The following is a 24812-nucleotide window of genomic DNA, read 5'->3' as shown; positions in this document are numbered from 1 at the left end:
GGTAGATGGTGTAGGTCGCCAGTTGGGTGGTTCGAGCCGGGGGAGGCTCAGTTGTTGGGTACAGATTTAGTTCTGGAGGCCTTGGACAAGGTCAAGATTATACAGGATTGACTTCGTACAGCTCAGTCCAGGCAAAAGAGTTATGTTGACCGTAAAGTTCGTGATATTGCATTCTAGGTTGGAGAAAGAATATTGCTTTGGGTATCGCCCATGAAGGGTGTTATGAGATTTGGGAAGAAGGGCAAGTTGAGCCCTAGGTATATCGGGCCATTTGAGATCCTCGAGAGAGTGGGGGAGGTAGCTTATAGACTTGCGTTGCCTCCAGGGTTATCCTTAGTTCATCCCGTATTCCATGTGTCTATGCTCCGAAAATATCATGGTGACCCATCCCACGTGTTAGATTTCAGCTCTGCCAGTTGGACAAGGATTTGACTTACGAGGAGGAGCCGGTGGCCATTCTAGACCGGCAGGTTCGTCAGTTGAGGTCAAAGAGTTACCCTTCAGTTCGAGTGCAGTGGAGAGGTCAGCCTATTGAGACAGCTACTTGGGAGTTCGAGTCCGATATGCGGAGTAGATATCCCCACCTTTTCACTAGCCCAGGTATTTTTCTATGTCCGTTCGAGGACGAACGGTTGTTTTAGAGGTAGAGAATGTGATGACCCAAAAGGTCATCTTATGTTTTAGAACTCGAATCTGCACTCTTAATCCTTAAAAATCTCATTTTTTACCCTCCTCAATTTGCGTTAAGAATCCGGACAGGTTTCCGGAAAGCTTTTATGTTGAAAACTAATGAAAATAAGAATTTTTGCCTTAAAAGTTGATTTTAGTTTATTTTGATCAACATTTTTGGTAAACGGGTCCGGATTCGTGCTTTGACGGTCCCAGTAGGTCCGTATCGAATTATGGGACCTGGGCGTATGCCCGAAATCGAATTTGGAGGTCCCTAGCTTGAGTTATGAATTTTTTATGAAAATTAAAAGTTTGGAAATTATTTGTTTTTAAGAATTGATTGGTATTTGGCATTGTTAGTATCGGGTCCGTATTTTGGTTCCGGAGCACGGTACAGGTTCATTATGATATTTAAGACATGTCTGTGAAATTTGGTGAGAAATGGAGTTGATTTGACGTGATTCGGACGTCCAGTTGAGAAATTAGAAGTTTTAAAGTGTTCTTGAGAATTTCATTTGAATTGGTGCTAAATTTAGAGTTCTAGGTGTTATTTTGGCGATTTGAATCGTGCGAGCAAGTTCGTATGATGTTTTTAGACTTGTGTTGATGTTTGGTTTGGAGCCCCGAGGGTTCGGGTGAGTTTCGGATAGGCCACGGGATGTTTTGGACTTTGGAAATCTGGTTTTTCTGCAGAATCTGTGTTCTGGCATGTCCTTCTTCGCGTTTGCGAAGGTACTCTCGCGAACGTGAAGAGTAAACTGGGTAGCTGAGGATATCTTCTTCGCGAATGCGAAGGTTTGGTCGTGAATGCGAAGCGATGGGGGCGTTACCCTTCGCGAACGCGACAAGCCCATCGCGAACGCGTAGCATTAGGCACTGGGGGGGGGGGAGTCAGCCTTTTCTTCATCGCGAACGCGAGCAATGTCTCACGAACGCGATGACCAGGGAAGGGTAGCCTATGCGATGCGAGCACTGCCTCGTGAACGCGAAGGCTTGGTAGTCCATACACTTTGCGAATGTGACAGTGCTCTCGCGAACGCGATGAACACTGTCGCCCAGCACTTAACAGAATCCAAAACGGGATTTTTGCCCAAAAAACTCGTTTTTCTAAAAAACCAAATGGTGAGGGGCAATTTTTCAAGAGTCATTCCTTTCCCAAATTGTTGGTAAGTGATTCTAAACCATTTTCTTTCAATGACCCATTACATTTCTTGAATTTTCAACCTAAAATCTAGAGTTTTCATGGTAGAATTAGAGGTTAAGGTAGAAAATAGGAATTTCGGGAATTTAGACCTCAATTTGAGGTTGGATTCAAAAACTAATTACATATTCGGACTCAGGGGTGAATGGGTAAAAAGATTTTGGTTCGAACCTCGGGTTTTGACCAAGCGGGCCCGGGATCGATTTTTCTACTTTTGGGAGGAAAAATTAGAAAATTTAATTTATGCAATATAATTGATTCCTTTAGTAATATTTGATATTATTGAGTCATTTTTGAATAGATACGAGTAGTTTGGAGGTGAATTCCAAAGGAAAAGCTGTAATTGAGAATTAAGTGGCCTTCAGAGCGAGGTAAGTGTTGTGTCTAACCCTGACTTGAGGGAATTAGGAACCTTAGATTACTTGATAAGTGAAATTCATGCGAGTGGCGTATATGTGAGGTGACGAGTACTTATGCGCCGCCAAATTTATCTATTTTTCATGTTTCTCAGTTTTAGTTATATTGTCTCATTCCTATGCCTAATTGTGATGTGTTATACTAGTGTTGTTCAATTTATTGTTCTTATCATGTTTACGGTTTTTCTGGTGATAATTGAGTTTTTATTTCAAAGTTGAGATTGATGTTATGGAACCAAATGTTGAGGTAAGGTTTATACTTGTTATTCTATCTCCCTGTTGATATTTATGCATTGCATTCTGGTAAGGGAGAGTGTTAATGCACGAAGGATGATGCCGTGCCATATTGTGAGTGTTAATGCACGAAGGGTGATGTTGTGCCATATTGTGAGTGTTAATGCACGAAGGCTGATGATGTGTCATGATATGAGAGTTAACGCACGAAGGGTGATGCCGTGCTGTTTCTATTTATTTTATGGTGAGATTGAGAGTAAAAGCACGAAGGGTGATGCCGTGCATTTTTCCTTAATGTATTCACTATTCCTGTTAATTCATGGTATATAAACTGCTCCGCTGATCACTCTGTTGTAGTTCTTTATCTTGTATTCCCCTCAGTATGTTCCCCTCCCTACATTTCCTGTTTGGTTCTTCATTTCTGTTATTTGCATATACACTGTTAAATTGTATAGGTTGATTTGTAGGTGCCTTGCCTTAACCTCGTCACTACTTCGTCAAGGTTAGGCTCGACACTTACCAGTACATGGGGTCGGTTGTACTGATGCTGCACTCTGTACTTTCTATGCAGATTTTGATACCGGCTCAGGTTGATCGAGATTTGCTACTGGTCCGCCGTCCGGAGACTCAAGGTAGATCTGTCGGCGTTCAAAGACCTTGAAGTCCCCGTCTATATTTTATGTCCTACTGTTTTTTTTCATTCAGACAGTTGTATTTCTTTCAAACTCTTACTTGTAGTAAATTCTAGAATGCTCGTAAATTGTGACTCCAGATCCGGGTGGTAATAATTAATACAGTTTTATGATATTCTGCACTTAATATATTTTATCTTAGTTTATTATGGTTATTTACTGAATGGAAATAAGAAATTGGTTTAACGATTTTTTTTCTAACATTGGCTTGCCTATCAAGTGAAATATTAAGCGCCATCACGATCCTGTCGGTGGGAAATTTCGGGTCGTGACACTTACCGACCACACCCTGAACCGGAAAAGTAAAACTTGAACTTTATTCAAGTATTGTTTCATGTGCTCTTCTTTAGTGTCAAAGACTCCATATATCTAATTCAATACCGGTTGAGAGTTGCGTTTTATTTCAATCACCTTGGAGCCTAGTCCCTAGGCTAATTCAAGTCTTGTAATCAAAGCCTCATACTGGGCTTCATTGTTAATTAAAGGAATAGTTATAATATCCTTTTTAGGGTATATCCTAAAGGAGTGATTAGTAATATCCCAAGATCGAACCTTTTTACGCTGGGAGCTCCATCCGAAAACAAGGTTCAAACACCGAAGACGGTTGTCGATACCAGAACTGCTTCTTTAGTAGCTAAAAGCATCATTCATGGACTAAAGTCGGCCACAAATTTGGCCAAAACTTGATAGATCTCCGAGGTTTATATTCTATATCAATTTCACTAATTTCAACTGTCCATTCAACCAATTGACTCGATAATTTAGGTTTATGAAGGACATTCCTTAAAGGAAAGGTTGCCACGACGGCGGTTAGATGGCAGTTAAAGTAAGGTCTAAGATTTCGAGAGGCAACTACGAGAGCTAGAGACAACTTTTCCAGGTGCGGATAACACATCTCTACTCCCGATAGTATTTTACCAACATAATAAATAGGGAATTGCATACCTTTTTCCTTCCAGACCAGGATGCACTTATCAAAACTTCGTAGACCACTAAATAAATTAATAATTATTCTCCCTCTTTTGATTTGGACATTAGCGGAGGACTGGACAAGTACCTTTTCAGGCCCCTCAATGCTTGTTGACATTCCGGGTTCCACAAAAAATCATTCTTCTTTTTCAAAAGCAAATAGAAATAATAATATTTTTTCGATGACCTTGATATGAATCTGCTAAGAGCCGCCAACCTTTCAGTTAACCTTTGCAATTCCTTCACACTAGTAAGCTGGTTATGGATATTTTCTATGACCTAAATATTATCGATATTCACTTCAATTCCTCCTTGAGAAACCAAGAAACTTCCTGGATCCAACTCCAAAAGTATACTTTTCAGGGCTGAGTTTCATGTTGTATTTTCTCAAAATATCAAATGTCTCGTGTAGATGAGTCAAATGATTTCCTGTACTAAGAGACTTAACCATCATGTTATCAATATAAACTTCGATGATTTTACCAATTTGACGTTCAAATATTTTATTAACGAGCATCTGATAAGTGGCTCCGACATTCTTAAGCACAAAAGACATCACATTATAGCAATAAGTGCCAAAATTTGTGAAAAATGAGGTTTTCTCTTGATCTTTGGAGTTCATCCTAATTCGATTATACTCGGAATACTCATCAAGAAAACTTATCAATTCATGCCCGACCGTAGCAACGATAATTTGGTCAATGTTTGGTAATGGGAAAGTATCTTTAGAGCGTGCCTTATTTAGATCTTTATAATCTATACACATTTGAAACTTATTATTCTTTTAGGCATAACTACTACGTTGGCTAACTAAACAGGATAATTCACTTCACGAATTGAACCTATATTTAATTACCAGGTTACCTCCTCTTTAACAAACCTATTCCTGACCTCAGCTATCAACCGTTTCTTTTGCTTCACCAACGGGAAATTAGGGTCCAAACTTAACTTGTGGACAACCACATCTAGTGGAATACCTGTCATATCATAATGAGACCATGCGAAACAATCAAAGTTAGCTTTTAAAAACTCAATAATTTTAAGCCTAAGTTCGAGACTCAACCCCGTTCCTAGGTAAACCGTTTTTTATCTGGGAACTCTATGAACAAAGGAATTTGTTCAAGTTCCTCTGCGGTCGATTTTGTGGTATCGTCTTCTTCTTCCGGTACCTGAAAGGATTATTCCTTAAAGGAAAGGTTGTCACGACGGCTATTAGATGACAGTGAAAGTAAGGTCTAAGATTTAGAGAGGCAACTACGAGAGCTACATCCACCTTTTCCAGGTGTGGATAACACATCTCCACTCCCAATAGTATTTTACCAATACAATAATAGGGAATTGCGCACCTTCTTCCTTCCGGAACAGGACTGCACTTACCGTAACTTCCGAGACTGCTAAATAAATTAATAATTATTCTCCCTCCTTCTATTTAGACATTAGCGGAAGAATGGACAAAGTACCTTTTAAGGTCCCTCAATGCTTGTTGGAATTTTGGGGTCCCCGAAAAATAATTCTTCTTTTTCTAAAGCAAATAGAAATAATGACATTTTTCGATGGCCTTGATATGAATCTGCTAAGGGCCGCCAACCTGTCACTCAACCTTTGCACTTACTTCACACTTGTAAGTTGGTTATGAATATCTTCTATGGTCTTAATCTTGTCGATATTCACTTCAATTCCTCATTGAGAAACCAAGAAGCCAGGAAACTTCCTGGACCCAACTCCAAAAGGCACACTTTTAGGGTTGAGCTTCGTGTTGTATTTTTTCAAAATATCAAACGTCTCTTGTAGATTTGTCAAATAATTTCCTGCACTAATAGACTTAACCATCATGTCATCAATATAAATTTCCATGGTTTTACCAATTTGACGTTCAAATATTTTATTAACGAGCATCTGATAAGTGACTCCAACATTCTTAAGCCCAAAAGACATCACATTATAGCAATAAGTGCCAAAATTTATGATAAATGAGGTTTTCTCTTGATCGTTCGAGTTCATCCTAATTTGATAATACCCGAAATACGAATCAAGAAAACTCATCAATTCATGCCCGACCGTAGCATCATCATTTGGTCAATGTTTAGTAATGGGAAAGAGTCTTTAAACCATGCCTTATTTAGATCTTTATCATCTATACACATTTTAAACTTATTATTCTTTTATGCACAACTAACTACGTTGGCTAACTAATTAGTGTAAATTGTGATATACTCTTATGGATCCAAAGTTCCACATACTTTGGAATATCGGTTATCTAGAATCTTTTTAGAATCAGCTCCGAGTCCACACTTGATTTGAACGTCAAATGTGTATACTTCTTTGAATCTGGTCTCTTCACTACCGGTGGTGCCCCGGAATCTAATCCATCAAAGCATGAAATTCTTTAGCATTTTGATCCATCCAATCATTCATTTCCCTCATGAATCTCGTGAGCTTAGTATTAAAGGGATCAATTGTGTTGTTGTCATTCCCGGATCCACTTCCTGCACCACCTGCTTGATTTTCATTAAATCAAACTCCTCCCTCGAAGTGATGTTACAATTTTTTTGTGTTGTTTGATTTGCAGGCACGCTGGGAGGGGCTCGAACTCCTCCATTGGAGTCATCGTATATATCATCAGGAGTTGGGCTTCACACACACCGAGGATTTCGTTCTTCGTAAACCATAGTTGTCTCATCTCCATCATTGCGAGTTTCACTGGTTGAATCATCACGCTCAAACATATCCTCACATTCGTTGTTTGTTCCAATGTTGAAGGAGTTGTTCGCATCATTAGTTTCCATATCTGATTTTACTTTACTAATGAAAAAGCATCAAAAAGCATTAGTAACATATGAATAGATAAAAGTAATACCACAATTGTCTATGCCCCCACAGTGGGCGTCAAACTGTTTGCCCGTAAACAGTACAGTTAAATTTGTATCGTGGTTTATAGACACGTGAATTAATTTGATTCAAGAATATAAAATAACGTAGAAAAGAAATAAATTAATTAAAGAAAATACAAGTCTGATTGTGAAATGAGCCTTTCCGGAAGCAAGAATAAGAATAATGTATTGAGTAGAAAGGAAGAATGTTGTGAATAGAATAAGAGTAAACTTAGCATTTTTGCGTACAGATATTTTGTCTTCAATGAGTACAAATTCTCCTATTTATAGCCCAATTCATAGAGACAAGATCTCCAAATCAAGCTCTTTTTTAATATGAATAAAATCACTCTTGATGGCCGCATAACAGTTGATTATTAATACAAAGATTTTTTCTTTGTAACGGCTGCCCATTGAATATTGCCTTTCCCAATCGATATTTTCCTTTCAAACTTTTCTCCTGGTTCCAGCGTCTTTGGAACTCACTCAGCACCGGTCACATATTCGCAACTGATGCCAGTTAACAGTAGTTTCCTCCGTTTAAACACGAGCACCCTCCAGCTTTCATTTTATTAGATTTTCCTCCCCAGTGCTTTTCTCTATCAGTGTTCGTGCCTCACACTTGCATACAAGATTTATAGCTATGGTCAAGAAAATAAAGGAGAGTATGTAAACGAAGGTTACTATTCTTGACTTCTGAGATAACGCCATTGTTTAGAATTCAAATAGAAACATGAGATATGGAGTTGTGTCTTCCAACATTTGCTTACATAGAGAAAGAAATTGACATAAATGTTTATTTACTTCTGCGTTTTTAAAATTTCTCAAAGATATTGAGTCTCGGGAGTGGTTCCTATATGTCATCCGAAAGTGTGACTACACTCCGTGGTGAGGTCGAGATTTTTAATAAGGGAATTAAAATATAAAGAAAAAAATATACGAAGAATTATATTCATAATTGTTTTTTAGCTATTTACACAATGTAATTGTCCGGCAAATATTATACCAATTGACACTCATTGGACAAGGGTGGCTCCTCCACTTACTACACTCACCATTTTTGACACTAGTCACATGCATATATTCAAAAAATATAGAAAGACAATAAGATAATAAAACAAATTTTGTTGTAGTAAACTCACTTATTCTAAATTTTGGATTAATTTTAATGAAAATTATACAATTACATTTTAATCTACATAACCTTCACTAGCTACTGCTCAATTTCTTATCAATAAGATGCATTATTGATAGCCCAAAAACATGTTTGATATATATAAATTTTTGGAGATGTTATAGCTCTGTTTATCGAGTTCAGATGTATGACCAACAATAGGTAAGATGAAATTCCATGAATATGTTATTTGTAGATGAATTATGTTGATTGACGATTAGAGACGGAGTCAAACAAAGGTGGGGACAATGAAGAGTTGATGTTTGGCTTAATGTATGCATATTTTGATATATATTGCCTCACATTTTTCTCATGTATCGTAGATTTGAGATGTATAATATAATGATTTGTGCTAATTTGTGGTATCTCTATGTGTAGGAATCATTCGGATGCGATTTGGGACAAAAGTGCGCGAATTGGAGCGAAAATGGGACGAAAAGGCAAAAGTGCACAATTGAGGGCCACACACAACGTGGGGCGCTGCCTGTGGCGCACACAACAGAAACTTGGGAAGCTGAGCGCCAGGGCCAGCGCCCCACGCTGCCCTGGATGCTCAAAATATGAACATGTCCTATTTCGACTAGGACTCGATTATTTCAACCCTAAAATGCCCCCAACTAATATAAAAGTCAACCTAAACATATTTTGAAAGGTGGGACGTGACTTTGAGAGAGAAACAAAAATACGAAACACTCAGGAGGATGGATTTGATCAATTCTTCCATTTTTCTTCTAGTATTCATTAATTTTATGTTTGAAAATATTATTTTTGATGATTGTATGAATATAAGTGGCTAAGAACCCTATTGTTCTGGGGTCATGGGTGCTACATGAATGTTGATGTTTGAAGTTTAAATTGACGAGTTTGATTTTATCATATTGGGTTATTTATTTAATTATATTTTTAATTATTTTGCTGAGTAGCTAACAGTGAAATACTATCTACGAATCTAGAGTTGAACTCGAAAGTGAAAATTTTCGATTGCACATAGAATTAAATAGAGCAAGTTCTTGAACCCGGGCATCGGGGAATGGATTTGCAATTAGGATAGAAATATGCCTAATTGCCTTGCTTGGTTGAAATACAGGAATTGTAAATGCATTCTTGTTAATCTTAATTCCATAGATATATAGGCATTAAGTTAGCTTGAATAGGCGAGTAAAAACTCGATAGATTCTTATGAGTAATATCAACCCTGTCAATCAACAATCCAGATAAATTAATTAGTCATTTTAAGACAAGAACGTAACATGATTGTTAGCTAGCCTATGACCCTGGAATATCCTTTCCTACAGATCGTTAACCGAAATTGCTTAAGTGTTGTGGTTGATTTCTAATTATTTCATTGCTTGATAGTTTCTTAGGTAGTAAATTAGTTAATTCCATATTTTGTGAGAAATCTCTTGAATCGATAAGTTGTTTGAGTTTGAATCAATCAAAAGTTAATCATAAGTCTTCGTGGGAGCGATACTCTACTCACTGCTCTATTACTTGACGAGCACGTATACTTGCGTGAGTGTGTTTGGTCGCAATAAATTTTTGGCGCCATTGCCATGGGATTTAGAAATTAGCTACTTGACTGAGTTAAGCTTTTATTAGTTATTTGTTCAAGTTTTATTTTTCAGTTTGCCCTGTTTGTGTTAACGTATGCTCTTCTCTTGAATGCGGAGGATTAGAAGCACAAACAACCTCTTTCCTCTTGATCCTGAAATTGAACGAACACTTCACAGAGTGAGGAGGGAAGTCGAAGCTAGAACTAGAATAAGAAGAGATTTGGACATCGTAGTTTAACCATAGCCAATAGAGATGGTAGGTAATGAAGAGCGTCCTGTGATAGAAGTCACAAGGCCCAATCTTCCTAATATGACTCAGGCTATTGTGAAGCCTGATATCATGAGAAATTTTGAACTCAAACAGTACATGGTACAACTGATTCAGTCCATAGGGCAATATGTGGGTCTATCTCATGAAGACCCGCAGAGGCACATTCAGAATTTCCTGGAAATTACGGACACTTTCAATTATCTGAACGTTTCCAAGGACTATGTCAGGCTGAAACTGTTTCCCTTTTCACTGCTGGGAGAAGCTAAGGAATCAGCAAAAGGAGCCCGTGAACTCAATCCACACTTGGGATAATCTAGCAAGGAAATTCTTAATCAAGTTTTTCCCACTAAGAAAACAAAGTCGCTAAGGAACCAGATTCTTGGGTTCCAACAACGGGATGGCGAGACACTTCATCAAGCTTGGGAAAGATACAAGAAGCTACTAAGAGACTGCCCACATCATTGCCAGACTGATGAGGTGTTGGGTCATACTTTTGTTGATGAGCTAGACGAGACATCAAAGATGAATCTTGACTCAGTTTGTGGGGGGTAGTTGCATGGCGAGGCCGTATAGTGAAATCCATCTCCTGCTAAACAACTTCACTGCTAATGATCATAATTGGCAAGGAGATGGGGAATCACGAAGAGCAATTAAACAGAAAGCATCCGGTGTGATTGAGCTTGATGACTTCTCAGCCATGAGAGCAGATATAGCAAAATTGGAAAATCAGATGAATAGAATGACAATGCACCAAACACAATAGATGCAACATGTACAACAGATGTCTACTTGCTGCGAATTATGTGGTGACAGTCACACGAGTGACATGTGCCCTACGCATCCGGAATCTATCTTCTATGTGGGGCAACAAAGCAGAGGTCTGATGAATCAACATGCACAATATGGGAACACTTGCAATCCAAATTGGAAGAATCATCCTAACTTCTCCTGGGGTGGAAATGAGCCAACTCAGAATCATTATAAGCCCCAAGGAAATTTCAATCAACCTCAGAAGCCACCCCAGCTAATAGAATAGAGTACAAATGACTTGTTGAAGAAGTTGTTGCTTGACAATCAACAACTCAGGACCGATTTCAGAAATTTTGAGAGGCAAATGGGTCAGTTGGTGTCAAACCAAAATACTAGGCATGCAGGCGCTCTTCCCAGTGATACAAAGAAGAACCCTCAAGTTAATGCAGTTACACTCAGAAACGGGAGGGAATTAGAGGAAGTGCTAAAGAAGAGAAAGGACAAGCCTACCCATGAGGGGGAATTGATTCATAAAGCAACACATGATTCAAAGAAAGATGATCCAAGTTCTGAGCCAGTAGAGGCTGCAAGGCCACCACCACCTTTCCCCCAAAGATTGCAGAAGAAGAATGATGATTGCATGTTCAACAAATTTTTCTCTATGTTGAGCCAGGTTCAATTGAATATTCCATTGGTAGATGTACTTCATGAAATTCTAAAGTATGCTAAGTACATAAAAGATATAGTAGCTCACAAGAGGAGATTGACTGAATTCGAGACAGTCGTACTTACTAAGGAGTGCACTTCAAGGGTCCAAAACAAGCTTCCTCAAAAGCTTAAGGATCCCGGCAGCTTCACCATCCATGTGCAAATTGGTAATATCGATGTGGGTCATGCTCTTTATGATTTGGGGCTAGCATAAATCTGATGCCCTTGTCTTTGTTAAAGCAATTGGGTCTGGGAGCTCCAAGACCAACCATTGTGATATTGCAACTAGCTGATAGGTCCATAGCCTACCCTGAAGGAGTGATTGAAGATGTGTTGCTGCAAATTGAGAAATTTATCTTCCTAGATGACTTCATTATCCTAGATTATGAAGCTGATGAACAAGTTCCGATCATATTGGGACGACCTCTCTTGGCTACAAGTGATGCGATTATTAAAGTGAGAGAGGGAAAAATGATTTTGATCGTGGACAACGAGGAAGTAGTCTTTAATGTCTACAAGGAGATCCAACTTCCCTGCCATTATGAGGATCTCTCTATGATATCTACTATGGAGGTGGATGAGCAACTTCTTGACACGAGTGTATATCTAGATGATTCTCTAGAGAAAGCACTCATGTTGTTCGATAGCTTGGAGATTGATGATGAGGTTGAGGAGATGATGCATATCCTAGATACATCCTGTGCTTACATGTAGGGATTAAACCCCTTTGAGCCCCTAAATAGGCCAAATGGGCCTCCTCCAAAGCCATCGATTGAAGAAGCTCCAAAATTGGAGCTTACACCCCTGCCCCCTCACCTTAAATATGCTTATTTGGGTGGTTCTGGCACTTTACCTATTTTTGTTTCTTATGACTTGTCTAAATTGTAGGAAGAAAAGCTGTTGAGAGTGCTACGTGAACACAAGCGAGCAATTGAGTGGACGATGTCTAACATTAGAGGCATTAGTCCAGCTTTCTCATGGAGGACGGACACAAGCCAAGTGTAGAGTAACAACGCCGCCTAAATCCAATCATGAAAGAGGTGGTAAGAAAAGAAGTGATTAAGTGGCTTGATGCAGGTATTGTATTTCCAATCTCTAATAGCAAATGGGTAAGCCCCGTCCAATGTGTGCCTAAGAAAAAGGGTATGACTGTAGTGGTTAATAAAAATAATGACTTGATTCCCACAAGAACTGTCACTAGGTGGAGAATTTGCATAGATTATAGAAAATTGAATAATGCCACCCGAAAGGACCACTTTCCCCTCCCCTTTATTGACCAAATGCTTGATAGATTAGCTGGCCAGGAATACTACTATTTCCTAGATGGTTATTCGTGGTATAATCAGATTGCTATAGCCCTAGCAAAATAATCAAAGCACAGATAAAATACAAGTGAAAACAATAAAGGAAAAATAGCGACAATTCTAATCAACAAACCATTCCGACACAGGATTTACAACAAGAGTCACCCTGAGGCACCATACCTCATAACCACAAATCTTAATTCACAAATCACGAATCTTATACACATGGCACCTCATGCCCACAATATAAGTCACAACCATACAGGCAACTCACATGTTGCATGGACAACTCACGTGCCTATATCACAATATGCCCGGCGTGGTCACAAGATCAATATCATAGTCCGCTTAGTGTGGTAACAATCTCAATATCACAATTCACCTGATGTAGTCATAGTCTCAATATCACAATCCCCCGCACGTGGTCACATGCTCAATATCACAATCCACCCGGCGTGGTCACAGGCTACCAGTCCAAACCATGTCTCAGAGAAATCAGATATAGAAGAATACATGTACACGATCAACGAACATCAAGTTTCATCCTCCTGGCCTAATATAAAGGACATGTTACAGTGTATGCATATGCAAGTGTACTATCATGGTTCAAATCATCAAGTAATATCAGATACATCGAGTAGCACATTGGGAACAACACAACAAATCACGTAATATGCATGACATACACAAGGAAGTCAAAAGCAACAACTAGAATACTCCTCTTTAATCAACAACACACCCCACAGACCATCACATAACATCCTCATATAACCACTCTTATCGCACCGCGTTGACAATATCATAATAGCCACCCTTATCACTCTGTCCTGACAATAACATAATAGCCACCCGTATCACTTTGCCCAGACAGTAACACAATAGCCACACGTATCGCTCTGCCATGACAATAACACAATAGCCACCTGTATCAATCTGCCCAAAAAGTAACACAATAGTCACTCATATCACTCCGCCCAGACAATATATCAATAGCCACCCGTATTACTCCATCCAAAGAGTAACACAATAGCCTCCCATATTACTCTGCCCAAACAATATATCAATAGCCACCTATATCGTTTTGCACAGTCAACGTTAGTGAAATTTTAAGTTCTTCAAATTGCCAACTTTCGACAAATGGTGTCGAATTCTTCTAGGAATCTCCGAAACAAAAATCGAACATACGACAAGTCTAAAATCATCATATGAACTTATCGAAACAATCAAAAAGCAATTTCGAGTCCATTTACCCAAAGGTTAAACATTGGTAAACTCATCCAACTTAAAGCTTCCAAATCAAGAGTCATTCTTCCAACTCAATCTCGAACCACTTAAAATTAAAACCGGCCATACAGTCAAGTCATAATACATCATATGAAGATACTCAAAGTCTCAAACCACCGAAAGGAATGCTAAAGCTCAAAATGATCGGTCATGTTGTTGCATACATGAACCAAATTAAAGAACCAGTTCAATGTGCATGTCTTTAATTCTAGTTCAAGTGTAGTAGGAACTTTTGAGTTGTACCTTTTAGCTTTCTTTAGAAGCAAATTATACTAGGTACTAGAGTTGTATTATTCAAGTTAGAGTTAACTTGAAGTAGTCGCAACAGCCTATGGCTTGTTGCTACAAGGGTTATAGTTTAATCCTTAGGTTTGTAAGAGTTTGTAAACTTTGTTTTGGCTCAGAGTTTAGTAAAGTGTATGGGGGAAAATCCTACTGAGAAGTAGGTCGTGGTTATTCATCTTTTTGAGTTGGGTATCTTCCATGTAAAAATTGTTGTGTTCGTTACTTTCTGCATTATTTATTCTGCAATTGTAGTGTAAGGAACGTATCGAAGAACCATGTCCTTCGATAATCCAGTGCACGCAAAAATTAGACACCACACAAATATTAGCCCCTCTTGTGTGGTATTGAAGTATACATCATAAATTGGTATCAGAGCAGGTTATCTTTGAAGAGGCTAACGCCTTAAGAAAAGATTGAGATGAGTGCAGGGCAATCCACTGTTAGGCCACCACTCTTCAATGGCCACCACTATTCATAGTGGAAGGAGGGGATGATAGATTATTTGCAGGCAAAAGATTATGAGTTATGGGACATGATCACTGATGGTCTACTGTCAACACTCAAGAAGAATACCCAAGGTGAGGATGTTCCAAAGACAAGAGTTGACTGCAATGCTGATGATTTTAAGAAGTGGGAGAAGAATGCTAAAGCCAATAAATGACTTATCTGTGGACTTTGTCCTGATGAGTACAGCAGTATCCAAGGTTGTTCTACTGCTAAGAAAATATGGGACACACTGCGAGTGGCTCATGAAAGAAAAGTTCAAGTGAAAAGATCAAGAAGATCTTTGTTATTTTCACAATATGAAAACATTGCCATGAAGGATGGAGAGACCATTCAGGAGATGTACACAAGGTTCACTACTTTGACAAATGAGTTGAGGTCTCTTGGAAGGATTCCCACTGAAGAATAAAGGGTTGAGAAAATTCTAACTAGAGTTCTACCAGTCACTTCCCAAAGCAAGATCATTGTCATTCAGGAATCAAAGAACATTTCTACACTTCCCTTAATTAAGTTGATTGGAAATCTCAAAACTTATGAGCTAAGGAGACAAACCATGAAGATGGGCGTGCCTAAGAAGGAAAGAAGTATGGCACTCAGAATCACTGAGGGTTCTAATTTTGAAGATGATGAAATGGAAATGATCACTAAAGACTTCAAGAAATATCTGAGAAAAGAAAAAGGCCTTTCAAGAAGTAAAAACTATAACAAAGCCAAAGGAGCTGAAAAGAAGGTGGCTAATGGATGCTAGCAATGTGGTAAATCGGATCACATAATCAAGAACTAATCCTATGTGGGAGATTTAGTGGAAAAAAGAGAGATCTGAAAGAAGGAACGGGAAGAAGGAACAAGTTCATGCCAAGAAGAGCTACAACAAAGGGTCAACCAAAGTAATGGTTGCTGCTTGGGAAGATATCTTAGATAAGGACTTTGATGATAACGATGATGATGATGAACGTACTCTTATGACTATTGGAGAATCTAAAGAAAACCGCGATGAAGAACATGAGGTAAACTTCCTTGACCTAAAAGATAAAATTAAGTTCCTTTCTAAAGATAGACTATCTAAACTGTTATTAGCCTTAGTTGATGAATCTGAGGATATAAGTTCTGAAAAGGATCAACTGTCAAAGGAGTATGTCATTTTTGAAAGTAGAATGCAAAAATCTTGAAATGAAGGCTAATAAAACTGAAAAGGAAAATATTCTCTTGAAGAACCAGGTTTTTGCACTTGATAGAACTATCTTAGAACTTAGATCTGAAAATTTGGACTTAAAGTTAGGGACAAGTAAGGAAATAGCTAGTGACACACAACTCACATTAGAAGAGGATTTACGAAAGGTAAAAGATGAGTTGTACAAAAGAGATGAGCGGGTAAGTGTTTTGAAAGAAGAATTAACAAAGGTTAAACATGAGCTTGAGAAAACATGTAAATGGAACAGGTCCTCTGATGCACTTTCAAGGCTACAAGAACACCATAGTAGCAACAGAAAGGGACTTGGCATTGGGAAATCTGCACCTAAATGGGATCCCAAAAACAAGCAACTAACACTTCCTGAGAATAAGATTTGCACTCACTGTGGTAACCACAGGACACTATAGGAGTTAATGTGTAGCAAAAAATAAAGCAAGTCTAAGGAAAAAATATTTTGTTCTAGAGAAGAATAGGCTGCCAAGTTGGGCAAAGAAGATTTTGATTTATCCTTTTGCCTATAGATAGGGACCCAAATTAGTTTGGGTTCCTAAGACTAATCCTTGATTTCCTTTTGCAGGTCTAAGTAAAGGAGAACAACCAAATATGGTACATGGATAGTGGTTGATCAAAGCATATGACAGGAAACAAGAATCATTTCCTTTCACTTGTGGCCTTTAAATAAGGTAATGTATCCTTTGGAAAGGGAAAGAAATGTGAGGTCATTGGAGTTGGGAAGGTAGGTAAATATAATTCTCACTCAATTGAGAATGTATACCTGATAGATGGGCTGAAATACAGCTTGATATGTATCTCACATCCGTGTGATAGAGGAAACATGGTAGCATTTACCGTTGCAAAATATTTTGTAATTAAACTTACCATTGACAAAATAGTCTTGCAGGGAAGAAAAGAGAATATTATATATATGGTGGATCTATCGTCACTTTCAGATAATGAACTCACTTGAGTGTCATGGACAATGATACCCTCCCTTGGCATAAGAGACTTGGGCATGCAAGTCTAAGTCAACTTAACAAACTAGTCTCCAACGACTTGGTGATAGGCTGCCTAACACTAAGTTCAAGGAAGATAAAAGTTTGGGAGGCTTGTGCGAAAGGGAAGCATGTAAAATCTTCTTCCAAATATAAGAAAATGGTGAGTACTATCAAGTCGATGGAACTGGTCCATATGAATATATGTGGACTAATGAGGACAATGAGTAGAGGTGGTAAGAGATATGTTATGATGCTGGTTGATGATAACTCTAGATTTACTTAGACATTGCTCTTAACATCTAAAGATAAAGCACTTGACATGTTCACTTCATTTGTTAGAAAAACTTAAAAATAACTAGTTAATCGACTTACATCAATTAGGTGTGATCATGGTACTGAGTTTGAGAATGCTAAGTTTTCTGATTTTTGTGATGAGCATGGCATAGATCATAATTTTTCTGCTCCTAGAACTCCACAACAAAATAGAGTAGTTTTAAGACATAATGGGACTTTGGAGGAAATGGCTAGAACCATATTAATTGCTAGTAAGTTTCCTTATAGCTTCTGGGCAGAAGTTGTGAACACTGCATGCTACATCATAAATAGGTACATGACTAGATCTCTTGTTGAGAAAACTCTCTATGAGTTATTTAAAGAGAAAAAGCCAAATATATCCCATCTTAGGGCATTTGGATGCAAGTGCTTTGTGATAAGTAGGGATTTTAACCTATTATTTGCTATCTTTTACTTGTGTTTAGGGCAAAAAATGCGTGAAGGTATTCCAGGAAACTAATGTAATATGCTTGCTTGTCGGGATTGTTCAAAATGAGCCAAAGGAGTCATAATCAACTCATAAAGGAGTCAAAACTTGAACAAAAACCAAAAGATGTGAAACGCGGACCGCACTAATATTGTGCGGCTACAAAATCTACAACGCGGTCAAGAGCACTATTTCGAGGTCCATGAAAGAAAGATTCAGAGAGATGGATTTCTGGGCTAAAACATGAACGCGGACCGCGTCAGAAAGGTGCGGCCACGAAAGTACCTACACGGCCGCGATTGGAATTACGCGGACCGCGGTTGCTGAGTTTTAGAGAGCTTACATTTTAAGCAAAAACAAGAAGTGCGGTCCGCATCAAGATTATGCGGTCGCAGAAGTCTCCTACGCGACCGCGATGGAAATTACGCGGTCCGCAAAACCAAGCTCAACCCAGATCCAGAAGTGAAGCATGCGAACTGCGATCAGAATTACGCGGCCGCTAAAGTAAGAGTGCGACCGTGGTCAAAATTACGCGGCCGCGTAACTTCCGCAGGGGTATTTTTGTCAGAAAATTTTAGCTCAGTATAAATAGAACTTTTTGTCATTTTTATGTTATATTGTGTATTTGATGAGCACGTGAGACGACTGGAACTTCTCTTCTGGGCAATTTTGTATTAGATTCACCTTTTAACATTAGATTTTCATCTTTTAATCTAGTATTATGATTTTTATCTTCTTTTCATCTTTGATTTCTGCTATTTCTATAAGTAGCTTGACCCATAGTTAGGATTGTGACCCAACCCTAGGGTGGGTATTAAATGGGTACTGAATGTTAGGGCTTGAATGTTTATGGGTTAGTGATATTTAGCCTGGTTCTTGCTAGGATTGTAGAATTAGTGGTTGCAAACACTGATTCATGCCTTTATGACTTAGTCTCTTCTTGTGAAAGAGGGACTAAGTATAGGAAAACCAGGCTAACAAGGAATTGGGATTAAATCAAGAAATTGATATCCCCAATTAAAGGGTTAAACCTAGAGATAGTAATACCCGACTTGAGCTAATATCACATGACTTGCATGAATACCCATTTGGACTTGAGAAAGCCAAATTGGGCAAAATCACTCAAACTATTGAGAGGTATAGAGTGAGTACTTGGGTGAGATAGCTATATCATGACCCCAAATTAATGAAGCTTGCCCTAGATTCTTACTACCCGTTTGATGTCCACTCAGGCGGAAGTCACTACCCTAGTCCTTTTAAACACTTGAAAATCAACATAAAAATATTGTACTTAGCTTTAATCGTTGCATACAATAGAATAGAATTAGAGGTCAAATCAAAACCAAAATGTGTGGAAGCGTAATTAGGAACAAAACACGCATCTAGACTTAGATATAAACCTAATTCCAAATTAATTAACTCCATGTGGATTCTATCCCGACCTTGTTGGGTAAAACTGCATCGACCATCCTCGCTACTCAATAGTAGTGCAAGCTTAGACCTGATCAATTTTTGGCGCCGTTGTTGGACATTGGCAGATATTCGGGGTATAAGCCCCTCCTTTTGCATGCATAAAATCATATTGGAAGAAGATGCCAAACCCTCTATGGAACATCAAAGGAGGTTGAACGGGGCCATACAAGAGGTAGTCAAGAAAGAGATCATCAAGTGGCTAGATGCAGGGGTTGTGTACCCCATTTCTGATGGTTCATGGACTTCGCCGGTACAATGTGTCCCAAAGAAGGGGGGCGTGACTGTGATCACAAATGATAGAGATGAATTGATCCCCACAAGAACTGTCACAGGTTGGAGGGTATGCATGGATTATAGGAAGCTGAACAAAGTGACCCGGAAAGATCATTTTCCATTGCCATTTCTTGACCAAATGTTGGATAGACTTGTCAGACGTGCTTATTATTGCTTTTTGGATGGGTACTTCGGATATAACTAGATTCTCATTGCACCTGAAGACCAAGAGAAAACCACTTTCACTTGTCCGTATGGCACATTTGCGTTCTCAAGGATGCCGTTTGGTTTGTGTAATGCACCGACTACTTTTCAGCGGTGTATGATGGCAATATTTACGAATATGGTAGAGGACTTCCTCGAGGTGTTCATGGATGATTTCAGTATTGTGGGGGATTCCTTTGAATAATGCTTGGATAGTCTTGATAAAGTGTTGGCCCGATGTGAAGAGACCAACTTAGTGCTTAATTGGGAGAAGTGCCACTTTATGGTCGAGGAGGGCATTGTCCTCGGCCATAAGATCTCCAAGAACGGTATTGAAGTGGACAAAGCAAAAATTGAAGTGATATCAAAACTCCCTCCTCTAACTTCCGTCAAGGGAGTGAGGAGCTTTCTTGGTCACGCGGGGTTTTACCGTAGGCTCATCATGGATTTCTCAAAAGTGGTGAACCCCTTGTGCAAGTTGTTGGAAAAAGATGCCAAGTTTGTGTTCAATGATGATTGCATGAAAGATTTTGAGCTACTCAAGTATAGGTTGACTACCACTCCCATCATTACCGCACACAATTGGAGCTTACCATTTGAGCTCATGTGCGATGCAAGCGACGTTGCGATAGGAGCGGTATTGGGGCAAAGAATCAACAAGATATTTCATCCGGTTTATTATGCAAGCAAAATAATGAACGACGCCAAAGTCAACTATACGATGACCTAGAAAGAGCTATCAGCCATTGTCTTCGCCATGGAAACGTTCCGCCCATACCTCATGGGTACCAAAGTGATTGTGCACACCAATCATGCGGCACTTCGTTATTTGATGAGTAAAAAGGACTCTAATGCTAGGTTGATGAGATGGGTTCTTCTTTTACAAGAGTTTGACCTGGAAATCATAGACTGAAAAGGGAGTGAGAATCAAGTGGCGGACTTGTCCCGCTTGGAAGAGGAGGGGACGCCCCATGATGGCCTCGAGATTAATGATTCATTTCCGGATGAACAACTCCTCTATGTGTCTTTGACTGGGATACCTTGGTTCGCCGATGTGGCTAAATTTCTTGTGACCAGCATTGTCCCAAATGAGCTCTCTTCTAACCAAAGAAAGAAGCTCAAACGGGGTTGCTTTGATTATTATTGGGACGAGCCATATATTTTCAAAATTTGCAATGATGGTGTTATCCAGAGATGTGTTCCGGAAGAAGAGCAATTGAGTATTCTTGAAGCTTGCCATTCCTCGCCCTATGTTGGTCACCATGGTGGGGCGAGAACTGCTACGAAGGTCCGAAGTTGTGGATTCTATTGGCCTACCTTGTACAAAGATGCTAGCGAGCTCGTTAGGCGTTGTGATGAGTGCCAAAGAGCCGGTGGAATTTCAGCGGTGTATGATGGCAATATTTACGAATATGGTAGAGGACTTCCTCGAGGTGTTCATGGATGATTTCAGTGTTGTGGGTGATTCCTTTGAATAATGCTTGGATAATCTTGATAAAGTGTTGGCCCGATGTGAAGAGACCAATTTAGTGCTTAATTGGGAGAAGTGCCACTTTATGGTCGAGGAGGGCATTGTCCTCGGCCATAAGATCTCCAAGAACGGTATTGAAGTGGACAAAGCAAAAATTGAAGTGATATCAAAACTCCCTCCTCCGACTTCCGTCAAGGGAGTGAGGAGCTTTCTTGGTCACGCGGGGTTTTACCGCAGGAACATCAAGGATTTCTCAAAAGTGGTGAACCCCTTGTGCAAGTTGTTAGAAAAAGATGCCAAGTTTGTGTTCAATGATGATTGCATGAAAGATTTTGAGATACTCAAGTATAGGTTGACTACCACTCCCATTATTACCGCACACAATTGGAGCTTACCATTTGAGCTCATGTGCGATGCTAGCGACGTTGCGATAAGAGAGGTATTGGGGCAAAGAATCAACAAGATATTTCATCCGGATTATTATGCAAGCAAAATAATGAATGACGCCAAAGTCAACTATACGATGACCTAGAAAGAGCTATCAGCCATTGTCTTCGCCATGGAAACGTTCCGCCCATACCTCATGGGTACCAAAGTGATTGTGCACACCAATCATGCGGCACTTCGTTATTTGATGAGTAAAAAGGACTCTAATGCTAGGTTGATGAGATGGGTTCTTCTTTTACAAGAGTTTGACCTGGAAATCATAGACTGAAAAGGGAGTGAGAATCAAGTGGCGGACTTGTCCCGCTTGGAAGAGGAGGGGACGCCCCATGATGGCCTCGAGATTAATGATTCATTTTCGGATGAACAACTCCTCTCTGTGTCTTTGACTGGGATACCTTGGTTCGCCGATGTGGCTAACTTTCTTATGACCGGCATTGTCCCGAAAGAGCTCTTTTCTAATCAAAGAAAGAAGCTCAAACAGGGCTACTTGGATTATTATTGGGACGAGCCATATCTTTTCAAATTTTGCAATGATGGTGTTATCCAGAGATGTGTTTTGGAAGAAGAGCAATTGAGTATTCTTGAAGCTTGCCATTCCTCACCCTATGGTGGACACCATGGTGGGGCGAGAACTGCTACGAAGGTCCGAAGTTGTGGATTCTATTGGCCTACCTTGTACAAAGACGCTAGTGAGCTCGTTAGGCATTGTGATGAGTGCCAAAGAGCCGGTGGAATTTCCAAAACGAATGAAATGCCTCTCACCACCATCCTTGAGATTTATATTTTCGACGTGTGGGGCATCGACTTTATGTGACCATTTATGAGTTCTTGTGGGAACACTTATATTCTTGTTGTTGTGGATTCTGTTTCCAAATGGGTTGAAGCTGTGGCTTTGCCCAACAATGAGGCACAGAGTGTGGTGGCTTTCTTAAAGAAAAATATCTTCACAAGGTTCGGCACCCTAAGGGCTATCATTAGTGATGGGGGTTCTCATTTTTGCAACAAAGCCTTTGACACTTTACTTTCCAAGTATGGTGTCAATCATAAGGTATCAACCCCCTATCATCCCTAGGCAAGTGGACAGGTTGAAGTCTCCAACAGGGAGATCAAGAGCATTTTATCCAAGACTGTCAATGCAAACCAGATTGATTGGTCAAGGAAACTTGGCGATGCTTTATGGGCCTATAGAATAGCTTACAAGACTCCAATTGGCATGTCTCCCTACCGGTTGGTGTTTGGGAAAGCATGTCATCTTCCGGTTGAATTAGAGTACAAGGCCATGTGGGCGTTGAAGAAATTGAACTTTGAATGAGATGTAGACGCCAATCTCCGGGTAGAGCAACTAAATGAACTTGATGAGTTTCGATTCCATGCTTATTCCAACTCGTCCTTGTATAAGGACAAGATGAAGTACTTACATAATAAGTATATCCGGAATAAAGAATTCAAGGAAGGTGACTTGGTTCTTCTATTCTACTCTCGGTTATGGATGTTTTCGGGAAAGCACAAGTCAAAGTGGAGTAGTCCTTTCGAAGTCGTACATGGTGCTCTAGATTTGAAAAACAAGAATGGTGAGATATTTAGAGTCAATGGGCACAGAATGAAGCAGTACCTTGGCAAGATTGATGATAGCCATGTGGTGGCATTGATCCATTTCAAATAATGATGGTAACATGCATAGTGCCGCGACGTTAAATCAAGCGCTTCTTGGGAGGCAACCCATGTGTTTTTCTTTCTTTTGATTTTTTTCGTAGATTAGACATTGTTTTGGACTAACTGGTTGTGAAGTGTATGTAGGAATTGTTTGTGCAGTACAAGAAATTGGCAAGAATTTTTTTTTTTTGGCTAAGTTGTGAACTTTCGCGAACCGCGCTCAAAATTTTGCGGACTGCATGAGCACTTCGCGGCCGCACAATTCTGCGCGTGGTTGCGTAGCTGAAATGGGTAAAATGCCAACTCTCTGAAGTTGTCCTGTCAAAATTCCTTCAGAGTTCGCGGCCGCGTTGAAATTTTCGCGGTCCGCACAAATTGCGTGGTCACGGCCAGTGTTTTACGGACCGCGCCCGTGCATCTGAGGCAGATCTACAGAAAGGTAAAGAGTGAGGAATGCGACAAAATTTTGCGGCCGCACTCAGGTAAGGCGGTGGGGTCACTGGGTTCTGAGTCTAAATAGGAGTTCTTTAAACTTTTCACACTTTACGAACCCCTAACCTCTCAAACTCACCTAAAGCACTGTGCATTCTTACTTGGTTTCAAACTCATTCTATTCTCATCAATTGTCGATTTCCTACCACATTTTACAACTGGGATGTTCATTTCAATAATTTGATTTTATCTTTTTCTTTTCTTTTCTCTTTGTTTTAATTTTTTCTTTTTAGATAGGGTTAGAATCATGCCATAATGTCAAATTAATGCTTATTTTTTTATTAACAACATATGGGTAGTGTTTGTATGCATAATGGGGGTTGGGGTTAGTACCTTTGCATGTTTAATTGCTACAATTCTTGGGTAATTAGTAAAAACCTTAGTTTTAAGTGTTCATCAGTGCCGATTTATTTTGAATTCCGCGGCCGCGGTCATATTTCCACGGTCCGCGATAGGGTATGCGGCCGCGTCCAAAAGTTACGCGGTCCGCCATGCCCTAGCTTCAAGGCACTAACGGTTGTTTAGAATTCACGGTCGCGGTTACTTTTGAGCGGTCCGCGATTGGTCTTTCGCGGCCTCACCCTAATTTTCACGGTCTGTGCATTTGAATTTCAGAGACTCTATCTTTTACCTTCGCGACTGCGTTCATTTTTATGCGGTCCGCGATTGTTCTTTTGCGGTCGCACTTATTTTTGTGCGGTCCGCGGTTGATCAAGTTTAGAGAGCCAGTAGTCTGAGCCTGGCCTCTTCGCGACCGCGTTCACTTTTACACGGTTCGCGATGGGCAGTTCGCGGCCGCACTCATTTTTATGCGGTCCGCGATGCCCTGTTATGAGAAGCATTGTTTTTCATTTCATCTGTACTGCTTTAACACATAATTGAACCTCAATTATAACTGTCTTTCACTACTTATGTGTTGCAGAAAATGGTGTGTTCTCGTGGGAGAGGAGACACTTCTAAGGGGAGGG

The 24812-nt window shown here is 39.7% G+C and overlaps 1 protein-coding gene and 1 non-coding gene across 2 annotated transcripts; one reads left to right on the top strand and one right to left on the bottom strand.

Annotated features, from left to right (window-relative positions):
• Positions 1-10409: 10409 nt before the first annotated feature.
• LOC142172222 (small nucleolar RNA R71) lies at positions 10410-10516 on the bottom strand. The gene has a single exon (XR_012701597.1). It is a non-coding gene; the product is annotated as a small nucleolar RNA R71 (small nucleolar RNA).
• A 4354-nt stretch (positions 10517-14870) lies between these two features.
• Positions 14871-15293, top strand: LOC142171796 (uncharacterized). The gene is made up of 2 exons (XM_075235500.1): positions 14871-15010; positions 15074-15293. The coding sequence occupies exons 1-2, from the start codon at positions 14871-14873 to the stop codon at positions 15291-15293; spliced, it is 360 nt and encodes a 119-aa protein (XP_075091601.1).
• The last annotated feature ends 9519 nt before the right edge of the window (positions 15294-24812 follow it).

The sequence above is a fragment of the Nicotiana tabacum genome, chromosome 17, assembly GCF_000715075.1.
Source record: "Nicotiana tabacum cultivar K326 chromosome 17, ASM71507v2, whole genome shotgun sequence".
Lineage (NCBI taxonomy): Eukaryota > Viridiplantae > Streptophyta > Magnoliopsida > Solanales > Solanaceae > Nicotiana > Nicotiana tabacum.
Note: the sequence above shows the minus strand (reverse complement) of the source record. Positions and strands in the feature narration are given on the sequence as shown.